Source organism: Anolis sagrei, chromosome 1 (genome assembly GCF_037176765.1).
Source record: "Anolis sagrei isolate rAnoSag1 chromosome 1, rAnoSag1.mat, whole genome shotgun sequence".
In the NCBI taxonomy this organism is placed as follows: Eukaryota; Metazoa; Chordata; class Lepidosauria; order Squamata; family Dactyloidae; genus Anolis; species Anolis sagrei.
Window position 1 is genome coordinate 227,084,409 of NC_090021.1, and position 22,288 is coordinate 227,106,696.

At 43.8% G+C, this 22,288-nt stretch overlaps 1 protein-coding gene across 1 annotated transcript in view; it reads right to left on the reverse strand.

Moving 5' to 3' along the window:
- IGFBP5 (insulin like growth factor binding protein 5) overlaps nt 1-20,559 on the reverse strand; it is a 50,941-nt gene extending 30,382 nt beyond the window's left edge. The window contains exon 1 of the mRNA XM_060773841.2: nt 19,376-20,559. Coding sequence (XP_060629824.1) covers nt 19,376-19,706 — 331 coding nt within the window. The 5' untranslated portion in view covers nt 19,707-20,559. The remainder of the gene's footprint in view (nt 1-19,375) is intronic.
- Nucleotides 20,560-22,288: the final 1,729 nt, after the last annotated feature.

Genomic DNA, 22,288 nt, shown 5'->3' on the forward strand with positions numbered 1-22,288 from the left:
TAGCTGCAGAGGCTGGTGGAAAATGGTGGCTGCAAACTCTTTGCTTAAATCTATGAGAAGAAATGTAAATATAACTGAGCATGCAAAGTAACAACAAACAAACAAGTGGGGTCGGGGTGGGGAGGAGAGGTTTTTTTTTCTTTTTTCAATGCAGGTTTTTTTTCTGGTGGTGGCAGGATAATAAATATTATTTTCCCCAAGCTGCACTTTATATCTACATGCCCTCCAACCGTTTCAATTTGGTAAGGACATATGGCAGGAAAGGAGGGTGAATTGAAACATCATAAAAGCAGGCTGGATTGATATGAGGGCCTGAGTTACACTGAAGTGTCCAAAATGTATGTAAATATTACTGGAATCTCCAAACTGGAAAGGCCCTATAGTAGGGATGGGAACCCTGCAAACCTCCTGTTTGGGGACTGAAAAAACTACAGTTCTAGCCAATATAGCCAATTATACAAAATGCTTGGAGCTCAAGTACAACATCTGGAGCTATTGGGTCATCATCCTGCCCAAAGGATATGAGGCACTGAAAGCAGGGGTGGTCAAAGCAGCCCTCTGAATGTTGTTTGATTGCAACTGCACTCATCCTTCACCATTAGTTATGATGGCTATGCTAAAGGGGGTTTCAATCTAATAATATGTGAAGAGCCACAAGTTACTTAACCCTGTTGCAAAACATCCCTAATTGATGTCTGGTAAAACTTTGCTTTAAAAACCTCAAGGACAAAGCTCATATGGTCTCTTTGGATTAGAACAGAAATTATATAGCCTTCAAATGTTATGAGACTTGCGTTATTAACAAAGGCTCTATTTATACTCCCATAAATCAAGCATTTGATTGAGACTACCCTCTGACCTGGGACCTTTTCACATTTATAGCACAATGACACCACTTTAACCATAATGGTTCCAACTCATGTAACCTTGTGATATTCAGTTGAGGGAGGGGCATTTGGGAATGTCAGTCAGAACACTCCACTTTGTGCCTCACCAGGCTACAAGTATGGCATGGGATGCAACCATAGCACTTAATTCTGGTGCTATACATGTGTGGTGTGAATAAACATCTGGTTTCAAATACTGACCCTCTACATCAGAAATAGGCAAGAGGTGATGTTGGACTGCATTTCTCAGCATTCCTTACCACTGGCTCAATGACAACTGCAGGACAGAAACTTTGGAAAGATTTTTTCTATTCCTCTTGACTTCACAGATTTTTCTGCTGCTACTTTGCTGTGTGGGATTATGGTGGATATTGGAACCAACGAAGTATAGCATAATCAAATCACTTCTGACCAAGGCTATCATTTTCCTTTCTACTAGAAACTCTGTGTCTTTAACAGCAGCATGGATGGCTTGATTTAAACAGGTACAGTCCCTACCGCGGAGATGCCACGATGGGAAAAGATCTATCTGTTGGGTTTTGACAGCAGTGCAGTTGTTAAAAATAACAACCACAACCCACTTATAACAATTTGAAGCCAGCCAAACAAATCCCACAATGCATTTCTCTATCTTTACGGAGCTATATTGAGTACCAGAAGCGTTCCTGACATTCTAGAGGGACGGCTCAGGCTCTGCAGAATTTGCTTGGATTATGCTGAGTCACTTTTGCAAGTTAAGAAGAATGCAATGTGCAAAGAGTGGGTTGGCCAACTCGCCTTTTGACACTTTGGCAAGTCTCCCAAAGCTGTAGCAGATGGAGAACAACTAGAAATGCAGGAGGTGAAGACTTTTCCCAGCACTTTTCTTGTTTGCTTTCAAGGTGTTTTATTCTGCAATGAGTTGTGTTCTTCCTTGAAAATAGGGTTATGGCTATTTTGTATTGATCACTTGAATGGTCCTATTTTATCACTTGAATTGTTTGGAGGTGGCCAGTCCTTGTATTTCTTTGAGGTTGAACAAGTGTGATTTGCCCAAGATCACCCAGTAGGTCTCCATGGCCAAACGGTGAACCCTGGTTTCCAGAGCTGCATCCCAACTCTCAAACAATTATACAATACTGGTTCTTGAATTTCTGTTAATCATAAGGAAAGTAGTCAGTTACAAAAGAGATCAGGACTTCTGTACTTTTAACTACTGTACTCAAGGGGAATTTTCAGTCACATTCTCTCTTATATCTTTCCCTCTAGTCAAGATTCAGGAAGATATATTCTTTCTTGCCTGGAAAAAAAATCTGGTAGTAGGGAAGCAATAACACACAAATTTCACCACAAAACAGAACCCCTCTCTCACTAAACAATAGAAGATGATAAAAGAGAATAACACACAGTGTTTAGTGAGGAAAGGATTCAAGCCACTGGCAATCCTTTGTGATCTTATCTTGACTCTCTACAAGAATCTCTGTTATACGAGATAGCATTTGAATAGTTAGCACTGGATAATATGGCGCGGTTTTACAGTACTAAAATTACACCATGCGTTATGAAAGTTATGGCTCTTTATCATTCAAGGCCTTGGTGACAATCTGAGCAATGCCAATTCTCTACTAACCTGGTGAGTATCAAATCCACAGATAGTTCACTGCACAGAGAGAGATTACTGCCTAGTATACTGCTTCAGAGGCATGATAGCTCAGGGCTCCTTCACCTTGAATCACTCAGTAAAAATGAAAATTTGCTTGCCACAAACTTGCCTCTGCCAAATTTCCTCTTATACCTAGCTATTAAAGACATAGCAGTCTTCTTGCACCCCTTTCCATCCAGCCACTGTGCCAGATCTAGATTTTGGGAAGGGGGCCTTGAATAAGATCTCACTGCCACTGAAACCTCTTGGCTTGCCCTCTCTTAGGCCCGATTCTACGGACTTTATAACAGGAACACATGATTTCTTTGCAATCTCAACATCACTGATAGTGGATATACGTACGGGGATGAGTACTTTCGACATCATGATCACACTACTTTTCATTCATACAATTGCATCAATTTGGAAATTCATGGTTCTGTGATTGTACTTCTGCACATTCTCGTAATCCCACCTTCCCACACTTCTGCTGTTCTGATTTTTTAAAAAACAATTTTATTATTTCAACTTTGAAAAACAACAAAAAGCAAACATATATAACTGTAAAATATAAAATAAACACAAAACTGCCAGTATGGGAATAGTGAGGGGGAAGATGGGGAAAAGGAGGTGCATCCTGTCCCTGATGTCACTTTTTTGCCAGCATAGAAATGGAACAAACCCAACACACCAACATTAGTGATGGGAATGTTGTGGTATTGTAAGCTATTGCTGGATTTTGCCTGTCAATAGTGAGGCCCAGGATAATCATAGGAAGGAGGTACACTAGCAGCAGGATAGGCACAGCATTGTGAGAGAGATTGTCCCCAAAGATGACTGTCCAGCTTCAATGCCCATTTGCTTGCCTTGTGCAATAAAGCCCTATGACAGAGAGAAAAGGAACACAGCGCTCCTGTGCATTTGAAGAAAGCAAAGGAACAGGCAACAACAGGGAGGATCAGCAGAGACCTGAAGATGCTATAGAGGTCCACAGGAGACCCCCTACAGAACTGTGGATTTTGGCAGGTGCCTTGTAATGATGCTTTTGTTCTTTGGCACACCAGTCACTGTTATGGCTGCAGTTATAAAGTGTACTTGCTTGTGTAAAGGCTCAGCAGCACTTTCGTCTGAGGAAATGTCTTGAGAATCCATTAAGTGATGCTGGAAACTGTCCTCTTACATACTTATTTTTGAAAAAGACATGCTTGTTTATAAAAACATGACTCTCATTTCTGTTGCTTTTAGAACACTTTACATCTCAAGGATAAAGTGTTCCTTCTTAAACTAGCTTCCAATTCAACTGCTTCCTTGATAACCTCCCTTGAGTGTCTCTACCTCCTTCAGCTGCAAACACAGACTGTCTGTCTCCATCAGCAACTGTACAGCTAAAACAAACAGACGGACTGGGATCCCAACATAACCAAAGTCTCAGTCTACTATGACTTCAGGGTTCTTTCAATCTCTTTTTGAAAATGGCTTCTCAGTATGAGCAGAATTGCCTTGTTTTCCCCCTCCCCTCCCTTCTCTGGTCCCCCACCACCCTGGGCAGCTGCTTGAAGGACCTACACCTGGTGACTTAGGGAAACCTATTCACAATGGCTGTTTGCTCTGTTTGTTTACACAACCTATTCCAGGCGCTGAAAGGGGGATTTCAACAAGATCCCCCCTCCCAAAAGGCAATAGAATACTTGGAAAGGGAAGGAGGGGGGATGGCCCAGTAGTGGAGGAGCTGAGTGATGGATAGGGTGGTCCTTGAAAAACAGTAAGCTCCTTAGAAAACATGGCTTGGTCTCATGAGAAGGGGAACAGCAACAGTATTTACTTACATTCTGCAGAATGGAGAGGGAAGGGGGTGGTTGGGAACAAGACAGGCTTAAAAGAATCAATTCAATCAGAAATGATCGAGCCTAAGAGCCTTATTTGATTAATCAGCACAATTAACCTATCAATGTCTTAGTGGCATTTCATTAAAAATATTGGTCGGATTTGTCAGAGCTGACCATCTGTTCCCTCTATCTGCTTTAGGACTTTATCACATGAGGCAGGCAAAGTGGCATTGCAGCTGGACTTTGATGATGGTCCCTATTGCATGGTGCTATGTGCATTCCACTACCGGTCTGCCTCCACACTGGAAGTCCCCCATCTCTAGCTATAAACAGTAAATCTCCAACAATAGCTTATGTACCAGTGACAGTCATATACTTTGGTGCAATGGATCCCATCTAGATGCCAGCAGCAAAGTGATATCAGGGGTGGTATTCTCTCCCCCCCCCCCCCCCCCCACTATTCCAAAGTTGTCCATTTCCCATTTATTTTATATGTATTTTATATACTTAGCATTCTCGGAGAGATACCCCTGGTGCATTCGTTCTCCTGAACTACAATATTAGACCTCTCTAGCAGAGTACATAGCCAAACTATAAATCCCAGAATTTTATAAGAGTGCTACATGGATGCACTCCAGGATTATCTGTATGTTAAGAACACCGGAAGCTTCCATATACTGAGTTAGACTATGAGTCTGTTCAGTCCAATAATGCCAACTCTGGTTGGCAGAAGCAGTCTAAGGTTTCAACAGAATTCTTTTCTAGCCCTGCTTGGAAGACCCCGAGATTCCCCACTGGTTTCCAGTCCAACTGTTAAGTAGATCCGACTCAGCTCAGTTTTTGAAATCAGATGAAACAGCATAGTATAGTATCAGCAGGAAATAATAACTTTTTCAAGAATATTTTAAATTAAATTGGAACGGCAGTGCTAACTCTTCCTCTCATGCATCAACGTGTGTGCTATGTGCTTGGTAAGTTTCCTCCTGTCCCAGCAAAGTTGAAGATTTCATAATAACAGTGTGGCATCTGCTGTTTCCCTTGTTAGTGCAGTGGTCCCTTTGATTCTTCCCGGTAGCTACTGTGGCAGAGCAGGCCATGGTTTGCAGTCGGTTGAGACATTTAAACTGAGCACTGCCTAGATGGGAGAACTGCTAAGAGTTTGCTATTAGCATTTATATGAAGACTAAGCAACATGTGTCTCTTCAGATTTGCTGTATATTCAAAAGGAGAGGTGGAACTGAAGACTATGCTCAGCCTCCTTTAATAAGTCTTGCCAAGAAAATCATATGATAGGGTCAGCGTAAGTTGGAGTTGATTTGAAGGCCCATAACAACTAGAAAAAGCCTTCTGAAGAATATGTCATATGGTTACATAGTTTGGATTGATTTTAAAATATGTTTGCCTGTGCTTAGCACTAGACCTTCTCTTTTGCTCTTCCAGCAATACTGTTATGATTGTCCTACCCTGCATACTTAGCTTTTTTTTTTCATGTCAGGAGTGACTTGAGAAACTGCAAGTAGCTTCTGGTGTGAGAGAATTGGCCATCTGCAAGGACGCTGCCCAGGGGACACCTGGATGTTTTTGATGTTTTGCCATCCTTTTGGGAGGCTTCTGTCATGTCCCCGCATGGGGAGCTGGAGCTCATTGAGGGAGCTCATTTGCGCTCCCCCCGGATTTGAACTTGTGACCTGTTGGTCTTCAGTCCTGCCAGCACAAGTGTTTAACTCACTGCACCACCGGGGGCTTAGATATTTTCAGTTCAAGCTATGCAGCGCCCTGGTTTCCATTTTTCCATCTTTCCATTTAGAAGAGTTGGCTTCTAACAAGTCTACTGTGTTATAGAACAGCTGCGTAATAGGCAGAAATCCAACATGTCATGGAGGGGGGGGGGAGAGGAGGAAAGCAGGTGTACCTGGAAAGAAACCCCTCCCCAGCAGTTCTATTCCTGTTTCTTCAAGGTGGTTCAAGGCCATATCCCTGCAATTATTTTGGAAGACGATCAGCAAAGCAATTCCATACCAATCAACATGGCCAAATGGCAATGTCTTGTAAAGGCAGAAATCTAAAACACTCGTATGGCCAAAGGTCCCACACACTTTGGTGGAGAATGTTTGGGCTGCGAATGATAATGAAGTGTAGTGCCCATCATCCTGCATCACCAGCTATGCCATTTAGGGCTGATGGAAATTATGATTTGGAAGGCTACAGGTTTGAGTGATTTTACCTACTTACAGGAAGGTTTGCAGTAATATCTAGAAAGTCATACAACCCTCCCCTTTTGTTAAAATTATATGTTAAGATAACAATCTTTCCATATAGAACATTAAGCTGAAGTAGAAAGGCAAGCAAAAGAATATAACCTAAATTCTTTCCAAAGCTGTAGAAATGCCAGGGTGTTAAGAAATAACACCTTTGCAGAGAAAATGTAGATGGAGCTGATAAATAGTGGGGAGGGCAGAACTAAGGAAATGGAAGTCCAAGAGAAAGATTGTTGGAACGAGAAGCTAATTTTTAGGTTACATTGCCAATATTTGCACATTTGAATGAAGAATAAATGTCCCTTCTATGAATCAGCTACTTAAAAAGACAGTCATTCATGGTCTGCCCTCTTCATGGACTTTTAGGCATTACAGAGCTCAACCTCTTTAACTGTTGCTTGTGAAAGTATTAACAATATTTACAATCCAACATGTAAATGAGCTAAGACATGATCTCAGGCATTTAGGAGGAGAACGGATGACTGTTCAAAAGGAAAAACAACAATATCAGTCCATTTCAACATGGTTCATTGGTTCTTTACTTGTTTCTGCTAGAATAGAAAAAAATGAATATTTAACACCATGATCACAAATCAGCAGGACAAACTGTGTAGTCCTGCAATCATTGGTGGGCTGCAGCTCTCACATTCCACACTTTGGGTAAGGTGGCTATGGCTTTTGGCAGTTCATGTCCCCCTAAAAAAGAGGTCCCATCAGTTTCAGGTTTGCAGCACCTACAAAAAATGCTATGGATTCTAATGGACTAGACTGGACCAGGTTACACTGGAATATGGGAATGGTGTGTGACACATGTTTAAATACACCTGTGTGTGTATTTGTAAAACCAGCCATGAAAGGGCAAAAGTATCAGAGAAGGAGGAGAGAGAAAGAACTGTTCTGTAATGGGCTACCATTTTATTTGGGTAGTCTTACATATGAATGCCTTTTAATACCACATTGCCAAATCACAATCTGGGATGGTACAATCCATTTCATCATTCTACCACAGACATGAGAAACCCATGGAACTTGGCTAGGTTTGACTAAATGAGCTCGCTGTGGTTGATGGAAGTTGAAACCAAAATCTGCAGGCCCTTGGGATCCCCATCCTGTCCAACCACATGTTTGTGTAGTGTAGGCTTCCATTGGGGCTTATTGGGGTAACTAAACAGGGCTGGGATCCTGCTGCCAAAATTCTCAAGTTGTTACCTGAGATAAAAGTTTCTCCTCCTTCTCGTATGTTGCCTCTGTAGAAGTCAACAGGAGATGGTTAAGAGGAAGGTCGGCATCCTTATGCACTTACTGAGCAACCCATTGCCTACATCAAGGAATGTTTTCTAGGAATGCCTGTCACAGATTTTGTCAAATCTCTGCAGTACATCGAACTGGATGAACAGTGCTCCAGGCTCTTTCACAGAGTACACAGCAAGTTTAGAATAAAAACCCAGTGTTCATTCTAAGAGATAATTAGTGCTGTGGTTTGGCAGATAGTCAGCGTGGGGTTTTATTGTTGGCTCTCCCCTGGACAAGTCCAGAAACTTATTCTCAGAGAACAAGCCAGTTCTACCCTAATGGCTGCCTCAGGTGGCAGATTTTTGGTGTCATTATAAGGACAATGCATGGATAATTCTTTACTTTGCTGTTACTGTCTTTCTCCTGCCAAGGCCATGGTGAAGTTGTTATGGGATCATTTAGCTCACTTGCCAAAATAGAAATTTATGCACTTTTGGATCTTATGTACCTTGTCCTGCAGGAGTGGGTGGACTGATGATACTTGCCCTCCATCTGAAGCAGAAAAATGTCTTGGGGTTTTTTTTTTTTGTGTAGGATTGCTACATAGAAAAGTTGGAGATGGCTCTGGTACCTTTAATGGTTGTGTAGAGGAATGAATTTCACCAGGTGTTGATTGTCATACAACACCTCTTGAAATCTCTTCTTTCAGGCAACCCTAAAGGTACAGGAGTCAGCTCCACTTTTCAGACTGGCAACCCTGTGCCCTATTTGAATTTGGAAGATGATGCCAGTGCTAAGGTGGCTTGGAAAGTTTCTTGTTTAGATACAATTCCCAGAATTCCCAGCCAGCATGCCTGTATAATCCAAAAGTAATTTTCCCAAGGTCTGAGTAAAGTGAACACCTGCTTCCCTTGGAAATCCGAACTGCCAGGCTGGCACCATAGCAAGGGAGTGGATGAGTTGATTGATGGGTTGAATAGAGGCAGAGTGACTGTGGACAAGCCGGCAAGTGAACTCTGGAGACACAGAGACAGCCTGGTTCTTGGGATATTCTTGCTAAGATTATCAGATTACTAGGGAAGGGGAAAAAAAGAATCTGGTTTGATCTGCTCTTTTGCAAGTGTCACATCTTCCAGCAAGGATAGGAAGCCCAGATTCATCTGATTATACGTATCTATGTACAGAGGCGGCCCTAGGTAATTTTCAACGGTAAGCAAACAATATTTTGCCCCTCCCCCCAAACCAATCACTGATATATACTTTCTGTTCGTCTTGGGAGTTCTGTGTGCCACATTTGGTTCAATTCCATCATTGGTGGAGTTCAGAATGCTCTTTGATTGTAGGTGAACTATACATCCCAGTAACTACAACCCGCATATGTCAAGGTCTATTTCCCCCCAAGAGTGCCTCAAGAGCACCCCTGGACAAAATCAACTATACTGCAAATGCTTACTTTGCGTAATGGGTTGAGCCGCCCCTGCCTATGTATTGAACTGTTAAAGGCAGAAGGTTATGTTGGGTGGTTGAAATTATGGCAAGCCTAGCACCTATGGGAGACTAAAATAGGCCTGCCTATTTCACAAGCTCATTGAAAATGGTTTCGGTTTTAAGCAAAGAGCTTTCAATATTGGCAGATGGGGGCTGAAAATATTGGTTGCCGGGAGACAAAAGGGGCCCATCCACAACTATAATGATTTTATTTTAAAAAATTAAAGCAGGAATATAATGTAAATTTTATTTGCATACAGTAACAATATTGGAACTTCTATGATATTTCAAGCTGCTTAAAGGTCATTAACATTTTTAGTATGTTGTCTAATGTTTAAGGGTGTCAACTTGCCATCAGATAAGATCAGCACCCTCCCTCCTGGCCTTCAGAAAGAAAACAAAGACATGGTTGTGAGACCAGGCTTTTTGCCAGTAATGCAATGCAAAGAATAATCAGGAAATACATGCTATGACAATTAGAATAGCCATGGTGGATGATTTTTGGATAGTGTGATTTTAATATTTATATTAGGATGTTTTTCATGCTTTGTCTTAGTGTTTACAGGTTGTATATGCCTATGTTTATTGGTTTTAATGATTTTAATATATGGTTATATGTCAGTGTTTTGTGATTTTATTTTCTTCTATGTATTTTGGCATCGAATTCTTGCCATTGATATGTTATAAACCACCTTGATTCCCCCCAAGGTGAGAAAGGTGGTATATAAATATCCTAAATAAATAAATAAATCAGTCTGCCACTGGCTTTCAATACTATAGAATTGCTCAGGAGGACCTAGCAATGCCTAGAGATTCTTATTTCTAGGCATCCAGTGCAATTCTATGGTTGTTTGCTTACATATTGTTCACAGAATCACATTGGTGGCCTAGGGAGAACACTTCTCCGGGAATCGCTGTGTGTTCCTCTGCAGTTATATGGTATGCTTTGGTCAGGAGCCCAAGGCAATGTATGTTTCAGATAAGGAAAATAAGGTTCCAAGTTATGTGAAAACTGTCCCACATGAAAGGTCTGGAATGGATTGCTCATGTAATCTACAGGGCTACTGTATGCTGCTTATGTGGGAGACACACATGCAGATGTATGAGAAGTGACCCACCCTTTGCAGTCTTGCTCATATATAGACAAGTGTTCATGAACAGCCTAAAACATGTCACGGCAAGGCCAGTCCTCTTTTGTTCAGAATTAATAGGAGTCTGATGGTGACATTCTCTTTCATGTGCCTTAACAAATACACAGCTTGAAAAAGTTACTCTTTTGGACTACAACTTTGCAAATCCCAGGCCACTGAGGTAGTTTTAGAGTTTAGTCCAAACAAGTAACTTTCCTGAGTTATGAGCAATTGGAGAATTAATTTCAACAAATGGAGGTGAGCATTAAACATACCATGTCGATATGTACACAAGACTAGGGAAGGAAAGAATATTCATAAAACTTGACAAAGAGAATCCTGAACAGCTGGCAATCATTGCATTTTGAGATTTATTCTGGGAAAAAAATAACTGAGTTGTGTGTGCGTGCGCAGACAAAACGTTTTTTGCTGTTTTCCATCCTACTCCAAACAATCTGCAGATTTTTCGCAGAATGAATCCTGAACTCAGAATACAGCACAAAAAACAGCAGAATTTTCAAGGAATTTCTTGCAATGGGGAGAAAAATGGTTGCATTATTCATTCTTGCCTAGTGAATGCAATTTATGAAGATTTACATCCCTAAACAAACCACCCATCTTGAGTGTATTGAACATCAATTACACACATGGATCTGGACAGGAACAGATGCCTTTATGTAACCAGAAATGTTCTGCTGCCTCCAATGTGCTTAGACATTCATGTGGTGGTATAAATTCAGACTATAGTCTGCACATATGAAAGTTAACACATGTATAAACCAGTCAATTTCTTTGATAAAATGACTCTTGGCAACCCAAACCTTTCGCCCAGCAAGGAAAAACAGTCACAATTCAGAGGGGGAATGCTTGCCCTGCCTATAGGGAGGCTGCATGCTCCGTCCTTGGCACCTCCTGTGAAAAAGTGATGATGGGAGAGACGTTTCCCTTCCTAAGTCCTGGAGAGGTGCTGTCAGGTGGAGCAGACTGGGTTAGATGGATGGGGAAGAGTCTGACTCAGTGCAGGAGGTCACTTTCTGCAGTCCTCTCTTTCATCCCTGTCCCTGGCTTTGAACTGAGTTTGTTTAGCTTACAGCATTTCCTTAAAATCCATTCCAGCTTCAAGATTTGGGTGCCACTTTTTCCCTCAAAAGGCACGCACACACCTCTTCACCGGCAAACAACAGCAACTCAGCCTTCTTGCTTGGCCCTGGATTAAACTTTTCTTCATTCCTCCCCTCTCCTATCTTGGAAGCCTTTTTTTTTTCTTAAACAGAGAGGAGTTTTTCCAGTTTCTAAGATAGAAAGCCACAGGCCTGTTGCTACTAGCCCTGGCTTTAATGTCTGGAGGGTTTTGAAGTTGTCTGGGCTCCAGGCACAATAGCAGCTGCAGCATCAGCAGCAGAGGCGGGGGGGGGGGGTGTCAGGAAGATAATATTGCCTGTTGCACCCTGGCAATTGGCAAACTGCACAGAGCTTCCTTGCTGCTTCTGCGACCCTTGCCCCAACTCTCACCTGACTTAACCCCCTCCCCCACTCGCTGTAAGCCACTTTCTCCCTTTCTTTACATCTGCCCCCCTTTTCTCAGACTCCAGTCTCTGCATTGCAGCTGTTTGGTGTCTATTATATCCAGGCCTAGATTGCACTTACTTGATCAGAGTGCAAGGGGAACTGGGTCAAAAAATGATAAAATATTAAATCTACAATGAGAGTTCAAAACCGGGGAGCGGTGTGTGCTCCCACTGTTAGGTCTAGCTTCTGCCAACCTAGCAGTATGAAAACATACAAATGTAAATAGTTCAGTAGGTACCGCTCTGTCTGGATGGTAATGGTGCTCCATGCAGTCATGCCAGCCACATGACCTTGGAGGTGTCTACGGACAACACTGGCTCTTTGGCTTAGGAATGGAGATGAACACCAACCCCCAGAGTCAGACACGACTGGACGTAATTCAGGGAAAAACCTTTACCTTAACTACAAGCGCTGCTCCCCCCCCCCCCCCACACACATCTTGTGAAAGCCAAGATAGCAAAAACGTTGTGTGTGTGTGCGCGTGCAGAAAGACTCCCTTCTTCCTTGCCACAATTATCAGTGATTCATTGATTCATCCTCCCTTTCTTCAAAAAGGGTCATGTGGGGGAAAAGGATTGCTTGGGGCAAGTCATAGTTTCTAAGGATGCATCCATACTATAGAATTAATGAAGTTTGACACCACTTTAACTGTCATGGTTCAACACTATGGAATCATGGGAACTGTATTTTGATAAGGTGTTTAGTTTTCTCTGCTAAAGAGTGCTGGTGCCTCCCCAAACTACAGCTCCCATGATACATAGCATTGTGCCATAACAGTGATATTCAAACAATACAGTGAAGGAGCAGCCTTACAGAAATAAATATTCAGGGATAGCCGTGTTGGCCATGCATGCAGCAAAACAAAACTTCTGTCATAGAGTTTGGAAAACTCCCCAAATTATTCTGCCAATTTTGCCAGTGATCATAGAGGCTGGGTGATTCTGACATCTGTAGTTCAAAAAAGTAATGGTTCCAGGTTCTGAATAAGGAGCTCCCGTCTGTTTGCTAAACCAGCCACTCTATGCACACTCACTTTGCAAGGCATCCCATTCAGCTCAGATATGTTTCTCATCCCTGGTGACAAATGCATAAAGTTAAAAATGTGGTCAGGGGTCATTGGAGAAGCAATGCTTGGCTGCTTGAAATGTGTGCATACATGTTGTAACACTGGACCACATCCCATATTGAAACAGACCACTGGCTTGTAAAACCCGGTATTCCTTGCCTGCCCGATTGATAGCAGATTTCCAAAGCTACACATTGTTAGTAGTTTTGCATTAGAAGGACTTTCATTGTGCATGGGTTTTTTGTGTGTGTTAGGAGTGACATGAGAATCTGCAAGTCACTTTTGGTGTGAGAGAATTGGCCATCTGTAAGGACGTTGCCCAGCCAACACCCAGATGCTTGATGCTTTATCATTCTTGTGGGAGGCTTCTCTCATGTCCCCACATGGGGAGCTGGAACTGACAGAGGGAGCTCAACCCACTCCCCGGGTTTGAACCATCAACCTGTTGGTCAGCAGTCTTGCCAAGACAAGGGTTTAACCCATTGCACCACTGGGGAGTACCTTGTGTGGTAACAGTGTTCAACAGGGACTGGGGAAATAAAAAGGATGGTCTCCATTCAGCCATGAAAATCACTGGTTGATCTTAAGTCCGTAATTCTCAATCTTTCGGCCTTACCCACCTTGCAGGTTGGGGTAAGGACAAAAGGAGGGAAAAGATCTAAGAATAGAATAAAGGAATAATAATAGAAAAAAACCCAGCATCATATATTTGCATAACATGAACGAGTCATGCAAAATTGTCCAGTTGCCAGTTGAACTCCAGTGACTAACCTGAATGCCTGGTGACTACGAAAGAGAATTACCACCTTCTATGCTTTAAAAAAACCTCTTTATCCTTAATTATGAATAAAGACACAGATGATCTTGGCTACTTTGTTTTGTTTTGTTACCAAGGATATCACCTTGATGACATGATTGTTATACCACCCGCACAAACAGGCTTGTTTCCCTTGGGCAATGTTTCCATACTGTAGCTGCTGTGGCAGGATGTGGCCACTAGAGGGAGGATTGAGTGCCAGCGGATTTCTGAAAAAGTTGGATAAAGTTGCAAGGCTGTGAGAGTGTTTGATAACAGCAGCAGGCTGTTTAAACAGGGGAAAGTTCTCCATAGATTGTACCACATCAAAAGGTATGATGCATACACTCCTGCATATCAGTGTGAACTAGTACTGCATGACTCTTTTATTCATATACTTCTGGAAGGATTTGCTGCCTCCTATGGTGGCAAGAAGAAAGCATGCAAATGGGGTTGGCATTTGGGAATAGGAGAATTTTTTTAAAAAAAATGTGTCAGCGGTGACTTGAGAAACTGCAAGTCGCTTCTGGTGTGAAAGAATTGGTCATCTGCAGAGACATTGCCCAGAGGACACCTGGATGTGTCACTATCCTGTGGGAGTCTTTTCTCATGGGAAGCTGGAGCTGACAGAAAGGAGCTCAACCTGTCTCACGGATGCAAACCACCAATCTTCAGGTCAGCAGTTCAGCCGGCACAATGGTTTAGCCCATTGTGTCACTGTGGCAGGAGGATTAACAAATATCAGATGGCACCTCGGAGACTGAGAGAAACAAATTGGCAGTTGAAGTGGTGGCAGACGGATTTAATTCTGCAGTGTAAATGTACCCTACTTCCTCAAGTGCTTAGAAGAGTTACTTTATTTTTTCCTGCAGATGGGAAGCTCAGGGACTAGAGTTATGAAGACTCACAGTTTTTTTTTTTAAAAAGCATATTTCCCCATTTTTAAAGAAAAAAAAATGAGAAAGCTAGATGAGATGTGTTGAAAAACAACTCAAAGCCTCACAGGGAGTGGATTGGCATTGCCCAATAACAGTTTCATTCCACTCTATCTGGCAGGGCCCCATCCTAGAATCCTAAATCCTGGGATTGGTATTTCAGTTGAGGTACTCAGAATTCTCTTGTGTAGATTGGGGAAACTGACTGGACTCCTCTAGCAGAGAAGTCTACATGTCCCACCAAACTACCAATCCCAAGTTCCAAGGGGATGGAGTCATGGCAGCAGGGGTGTAAACTTGACAAAATTGGGATTGTAAAAAAAAATATATATCAAAGTTAAATAAAACCAATGCAGCCCCCTAGGAGCAATATGACACCTAATGTTGTGCTGTGTCCTTCCTACCATAGTACAAAATAGAGGCAAGAAAATGAAACAAGCTTCCCAGCTTCAGAAGCAATCAGTACAGAAGTTCTCTGCAACGGAAGGATCACTGGTTTCTTCCCACCACAGTGTATTATATATATATTCCTGACTTCTTCCCCTCTCTTCAATTTCCATTCCTGGGCCAACACTGGTCATTGATAGACCACAGCCAGGACTGGCTTCCTGAACACTTGCTCCTTGGATTTCCTGGCCAAGCTGGCGCAAGCCTTCAAGTTCAAGTCAAACTTCATTTTTTCCCCTTCACCAGTTGCTTAGAAACATGCCTATGAAAATATATTTCTCCGTTCTCACACTCTACTGTTCTGGTGCCAAAAAGCTTTTATTTTTCCTCTGCTTGGCCCTCAGAAATTCCTGAAGTTGTTATGATGATTATTATTTTAAAATCTTACAGGTACAAAATGGTAAGTCATCTATTCTCAATGCACTATAGTCACCAGGGAAAGGTGAATTTTATACCAGACAGTTAAAGTCTAATTAAGGAGCTGGACTAGTTTGTGAGGCTTGGCAAAGGGAATAAGGTAAAGGTAAAGGTTTCCCTTTGGCATTAAGTCTAGTCATGTCCGACTCTGGGGGGTGGTGCTCATCTCCATTTCTAAGCTGAAGAGCCGGCTTTGTCCCTAGACGCCTCCAAGGTCATGTGGCCAGCATGCCTGCATGGAGTGCCATTACTTTAACCGCAGATGCAGTACCTATTGATCTACTCACATTTGCATGTTTTTGTACTGCTAGGTTGGCAGAAGCTGGAGCTAACAGTGGGAGCTCACCCTGCTCCCTGGATTCAAACTGCTGACCTTTTGGTCAGCAAGTTCAGCAGCTCAGAGGTTTTACCTGTTGTGCCACGCGGGGCTCTAAAAGGGAATGTGCTAGGTGGCAGACTAAAAGTTAGCAAAATGCCCCCCCCCCCTTTTTTTTGAAAAGCTGTCCAGAATACTACAGTCTTATCAGAATACAATACCACCATATGATATATGTCAACAAAACTAATTCTCAGAGGGATCTCAAAAGTTACCCCTGGAAACAGCAACAAAACTGGGAAAGTTACTTTACTGGAAAACAGTTCCCAGAATCCCCCAGACAGCTGGCCTGTGGCCATCTGGGTCAGAGGATTTGGGGAGTTGAAGTCTCCAAAATGTAATTTTTCCAGTTGACTCCTAATAATTGTTCCAAGGCAAGCAACCATGGGAAGTCTGGGGTTTTGATCTAGACCTACCTGATTGCAAAGACCACAGAAGTGACTAATACACTAATGCAAGCAATCAAAAACTGGTAACATGCAAATCTCATTTACGGATGATCCTTTGGGAATAACTCCACTGCCATTTGTATTCTACTTCTTTCTTTCCCATTTCTTTGTGTGTGTGTGTGTGTGTGTGTGTGTGTGCAGGGAGTGCAACTCTGACATAATTTGAAAGAAGCCTTCATGTAAGCCATGCCTAAAGGCACCAGATCCTGTTTAATCTTAGAAGCTAAACAGAGCCAGCCCTGCTTAGTACTTGGAGAGGACACCACCAACTAATACCAGTTGCTGTAGGCTCTATTTCAGAGGAAGGAACTGGCAAAACCACCTCTGATTATGAGTATTCCTTACAAAAGAAAATCCTATGGAAAATTCATGTGGTCGCCATGAGAGCTGACAGGTGATTTGAACGTACACACATTGCAGATTAACTAAATTTCAGTCAAGGGTGACACATTACTTAAGGGAACTGCAAATCTTTACAACATCTGTATGTACAGGAGAGTAATTCCACATTCTGCTTCATCACACTTTGAGTTTCGCTGCCTGTAACACTACAGCCGTTGGCTACTCGGAGACTTTGGAATTTAGCTCTCCTGGATATAGGCTTTCTTGGAGCACCTGCTCTACAGCTGGAAGAGTAAGCAGAGAGAAGGGGAGGAGGGGAGGGGAGGGGAGGTGAAGGGAGGGTGGGAGGAGAAAACGTTCAGGCGTGTTCAGACTGAATCAAAAAGTCAAACTGTTGCTTGTCTCCTCTGTCTGTAAGTGGCACTGTTGTAACTCCATTGGTGCAGATGAATGTGTTTCTTTGCATGTTGCTCTATTTGCATGGAGCGATATTTTTCAGATTACTGCTCAAACACACACACAAACACAAACACACGCAGTCGCTGACATGCAACAGGGATAGCTCACACAGTTCTAAGGCATGAGGACTCTTGCACAGTTTTACTGGGTTTGAAAAACAAAACAAAACAGGAAACCGAGTCCAATCTCCACCTCCTTCCACCCCCTTCTTCTCACATAACAGAGACCAGTTCCACCTTGTGGAATGAACCAGCCAAAGCCTTTGCCTTCAGCCTCTTCCAAGAGCAGCACCTGACATTTGGCTTTTCCTTTTTGTAAAAGAAACTTTCTCTCTGCCAGAGGAGAGGACAACCCATCGGAGCCAATACTTTCAAATAGCAGCGTAAAAAGAAGGAAGGGGGAGGGTGTCATAAAGCTAGCAAGAGATTTATTGGGTGTTGGGAAGGAGAAGCTGTAGTTGCAAATCTTTGCTGCCTGAATGCAATAGGTGCTTTGGCAGAAAGCAGATGCCTGCTTTTCCAGAAGGGGAGGGACGAAGAAACACTGGCTTTTGGGGGGAAGTGGAAAGCTCCTCTTTGGAGACCAGGTACAGCTCAAAGAAGAAAAGGAATATATGATGGAAAAAATGAATCAGGAAAGAAAGGTTGGATTTTATCATCACTCCCTATCACAATGCTGAATTGCCAGCATGCCTTTCAATAAACAGTGTTGCACGTGCCCATTTCTATGTCCGAGTATTTTACTAGGGAACAACCTTCTGTTTATATATCCGTGGACTTTCCCAGATATATAAACCCAATTTTCCTAGTTTCTAACAGACCTCACCAACCTCTGAGGATGCCTGCCACAGATTCAGGCAAAACGTCAGGAGAGAATGCTTCTAGAACATGGCCATGCAGCCCAAAAAACATACAACAACCCAATGCTCAGTTGCATGATCTAGAAAAATCTCATGCTGAGGGCGAGACAAAGGATGATACAGGTATGGAGATTTCGACTGAACAGGACTCAGTTGGGTAGCTGTATACTTTTTGCCACACAGATACAAAATACAACGTTGTCGAAGGCTTTCATTGCCAGAATCACTGGGTTGTTGTGTATTTTCTGGGCTGTATGGCCATGTTCCAGAAGCATTCTCTCCTGATGTTTTGCCTGCATCTATGGCAGGCATCCTCAGAGGTTGTGACCTCAAAACCTCTGAGGATGCCTGCCATAGATGCAGGCAAAACATCAAGATAGAATGCTTCTGGAATACGGCCATATAACCCGGAAAACTCACAAAAACCCAGAATACAACACGTTGAATGGGATAGATTGAAAAGGATAGCTTGCAGCAAATCCTTACAATCTCATGATAAGGGTAAAAAGAAGGGAGGTTTAAATGGAAGGTACCCTTCAGTGGTACATCTAGTTGACTTTGGATGTATGATCTTGTCTTCCGCTCCTTTTAGATGGTAATGTGTAACAGCTCCCTTACTTCAAAAAGGTATGTCTGACTATGTGGGGGTGTGGGTGGGTTTTTGGGTGAATGCTGGGCCCCAGACATCTCTCCCAGGTCCTGCACTGGTGACAACATTGCCAGAAGGAGAAAGTGGCAAGACCAAGAAAGCTGGCGCACTAAAGATGGGGAAGCAGAGAAGGTGTACAGAGCTAGGGTGGCGATGCAACAGGTGGCAAGGCAAACCCATCTGAGTAAGGAACCAGCATGTCACAAGGGGTAAAAACAGCTTTGCAATGGGAGATAGAAAAGCCGGTCACCTGAGACCAAGAAAGATGTGACATTGACTGCAGAGGAAGCAAAATTTAGGAAGGCTGCGTTCTCAGGGTGGGTGGGAGTGGGATTGGAGGGGATGTCTGGGTTTCGAAGGCACAGTTGGTGGGTATCCAGAGAAGGCAAGAGACAAGCAAGGGAGGGATGACTATGAGCATAATGGGATTGAGAAGATAGACTGATGCTACAGGTGGTGCCTCAAGGTGCAAGTGGAAAGATGCTCAGAGGATACGGCGAAAGAAGAGAGCAGAGTGAACAAAGCGATAACCCTTTGTACCCGAGCCAAGGCCCCAGGCAGGACTCACCGTTTTTGGCTTGCTCCCGGTAGCTCTTTTCATTGAGGCAGACCCCTCGGCCATGGAGCAGGGCGTGCAAGGGCTTCTCCTCTCCTTGGCGCGGCAGGCAGCGCAAGCCCTGGGCGCACCGCTCAGTGTACACCCCACAGGACTGTCCTTCGGCCAGGGCACAAGTCATGCAGCATCCGCAGCCCGGTTCCTTCACCAGCTCGCAGCCCAGGGGACTGGGAGGGCACATGGAGAGGGCTTTGTCATCACAGGGCTCGCAGTGGACGAAGGAGCCCAAGCCCTGCGAGAGCCCCACGAAGAGGGACAAGCACAGAGCCTGCGTCAGGAGCATCTTCAAGGCACTGTCAGGCAAGGATTTGCTACTGTCCTTTTGGGTGGGGAGAAAAAGAAGGCTCTGGGTTTTAAAAAAAGCAAAAAGAGATGCCAAAAAAGTATTCCAAAAAAAGCCTTTTTACTTCAAAATGATGGATAGCAACAAGTAGGACACAGGTGTGCCTGTGGATTTTTTTTTACAAGGAGCAGGATGTGTGTGATGGACCAGGCTGTCAAAATCTGCAGGCGATGCCGCTTGCAAGAATTACTGAGGTGCAACAGGTTGGAGATTTTTTAAAGTCACTGGAAAGGGGTTTTTTCCCCCCAAAAGAAAAGAAAAGCACAAGGCAACCTGAAGCGAGGCTGCACAGAAAAAAGGTAGGAAATAATCCACTTGCCTCTCCAGGAAAGCAGCGTCTGCAACGGGCTGGGAAGGGAGCCCAAGAAGCTTCTTTTCAACTGTCCTGATAAGAGTCTGCAGCAAATTGGGGGGAGAGGAAAAAAGAGGAGGGGAGCCGAGAGGAGCCGAGCAAGCAGGTAGAACCAGGCTTTGTCAAGATGAGATTCAGCCTGGGACTGGTAGGAAAAAGAAGGGGGGGGGGGCTGCTGTGAACCCTCCTCTTCCTAGGTTGGGTTAAAGAACAACAAAGAGGTTTTCTGTAAAGTTGGAGGGGTTTTTGTACCCAAGTCGGCAGTAGAAAGAAGACCGAAGGAGGGGGGGCTGCAAAACGAGAGAGAGAGAGAGAGAGAGCGCGCAGGGTGGGGAGGGGGAGAAGAAAGAAAAAAACCCGCAAAGAAAAGAATTCCACTTTGTAGATCTCCCAGCACTTTCCCCCTGGAGAAGTTTCTAAAGAGACTGAATAGTGCCGAGCAGGCATGTCTTTTAAATAGACTGCCCCTGGCTGCCTGCCAGCCCCTTGCTGCAATCTGAGATCCCAATGACACCTCAGCCTGAATGGGTGCCAGCAACCAGGGCAAGATCAGTGCACACTCTCCGGGTGTGTGTGTGTGTGTGCGGGGCGGAGGAGGAGGAGGGAGGAGAGGCGGCGGCGGCGGTGGCGGTGGTGGTGCTGGGGCTCCTTGACTTCGAGGCTTCCCAAAGCCTGGGTACTTGGAAGGAGCAGCAGCGCGGTGGCCAGCAGGGCACACACGTCGCCTCCAGGCAGCCCCCTCCTTGATGCGGGGCAAGGAGGAACAAAGTTTCTCTTCCCTCCAAAGGGGAGAGTTGGGGAGATTTCGAAACACTCCGGTCATTTTTTACTTCTCCATCACACTAGAGAATGAATCCACTTTGAATCCGGCTGCTGCCTCCTGCAGAATTCTGGGGTTTATAGTTTAGGGAGGCTGTGAAAGGCTCCTTCCTAAACTACAAACCCCAGAATTCTGCAGGAGGCAGAATCCGGATTTAAAGTGGATTCATTCTCTAGTGTGATGAGGTCCTTAAAAGAGACACCAAGGACCATTCAGCCTTCAACAGCCTCACTAAACTACAAACCCCAGAATTCTGCAGGAGGCAGAAACTGGATTTTCAGTGGATGAAGTAGTTAATTCAGTGTCCCCAAGGTTATAATCTTCTGCGCTTGTACTTGGGAGCAAACTTAAAATCTGGTTTCTGTCTCCTGCAGAGTTCTGGGGTTTGTAGTTTGAGTTGTTGGGTGTTTTCCAGGCTGTGTGACCATATTCCAGAAGCATTCTCTCCTGACATTTGGGCCATATCTATGGCAGGCATCCTCAAAGGTTGGAAACAAAGCAAGTGGGGTTTAAATATCTGTAGAACTCCTGTCTGACTTACCTACTAATAAGATTCCCCCAGGCAGGAAGCAGCCAAACCTTGAAGCTGCAAGGCTTCACACTTCACATTCACACTTGCCTCAAACATACAAGAGTTTTTTCCTTGTTCCCAACAGACCTCACAACCTCTGAGGATGCCTGCCACAGATTCAGGCGAAACATCAGGAGAGAATGCTTCTGGAACATGGCCATACAGCATGGAAAACATGCAACAACCGAATGATTCCAGCCATGAAACCCTTCAACAACCGCTGTTGAACTCTGCACAGACCTTGATCCAAGGGAGTATGCATAAGGAATGGGATGTGTGTGTGTGTGTGTGTCTGTGAATCTTTTTCTCCTCCTCCATTCGTTGCAATCACTGCCGCCTTCTCCTCTTCCTCCTCTTGTCCCCTTCCTCCTTTTATCCTATTCCCCATGTCGTCTTCTTGTTCTTCCTCTTCTCCTTCTTGTCCTCTTCCCCTTCTTCTCTTCCTCCTACATTTTTCTTTTTGGTCTCTGAGCCTCTAATACAGTGTGTCTTAACGTTCCGAATACTGCAACCCCCTAATTCCTCATGTTGTGGTGACCCCCAACCATATAATTTTTTTTGTTGCTACTTTGTTTTTGTTGTTGTTCATTCGTTCAGTCGTTTCCGACTCTTCGTGACCTCATGGACCAGCCCACGCCAGAGCTCCCTGTTGGCCGTCACCACCCCCAGCTCCTTCAAGGTCAATCCAGTCATTGCTACTTCATAACTGAAATTTTGCAACTGTTATGAGTTGTCATGTAAATATCTGATATGCAGGATGTATTTTCATTCACAAATAC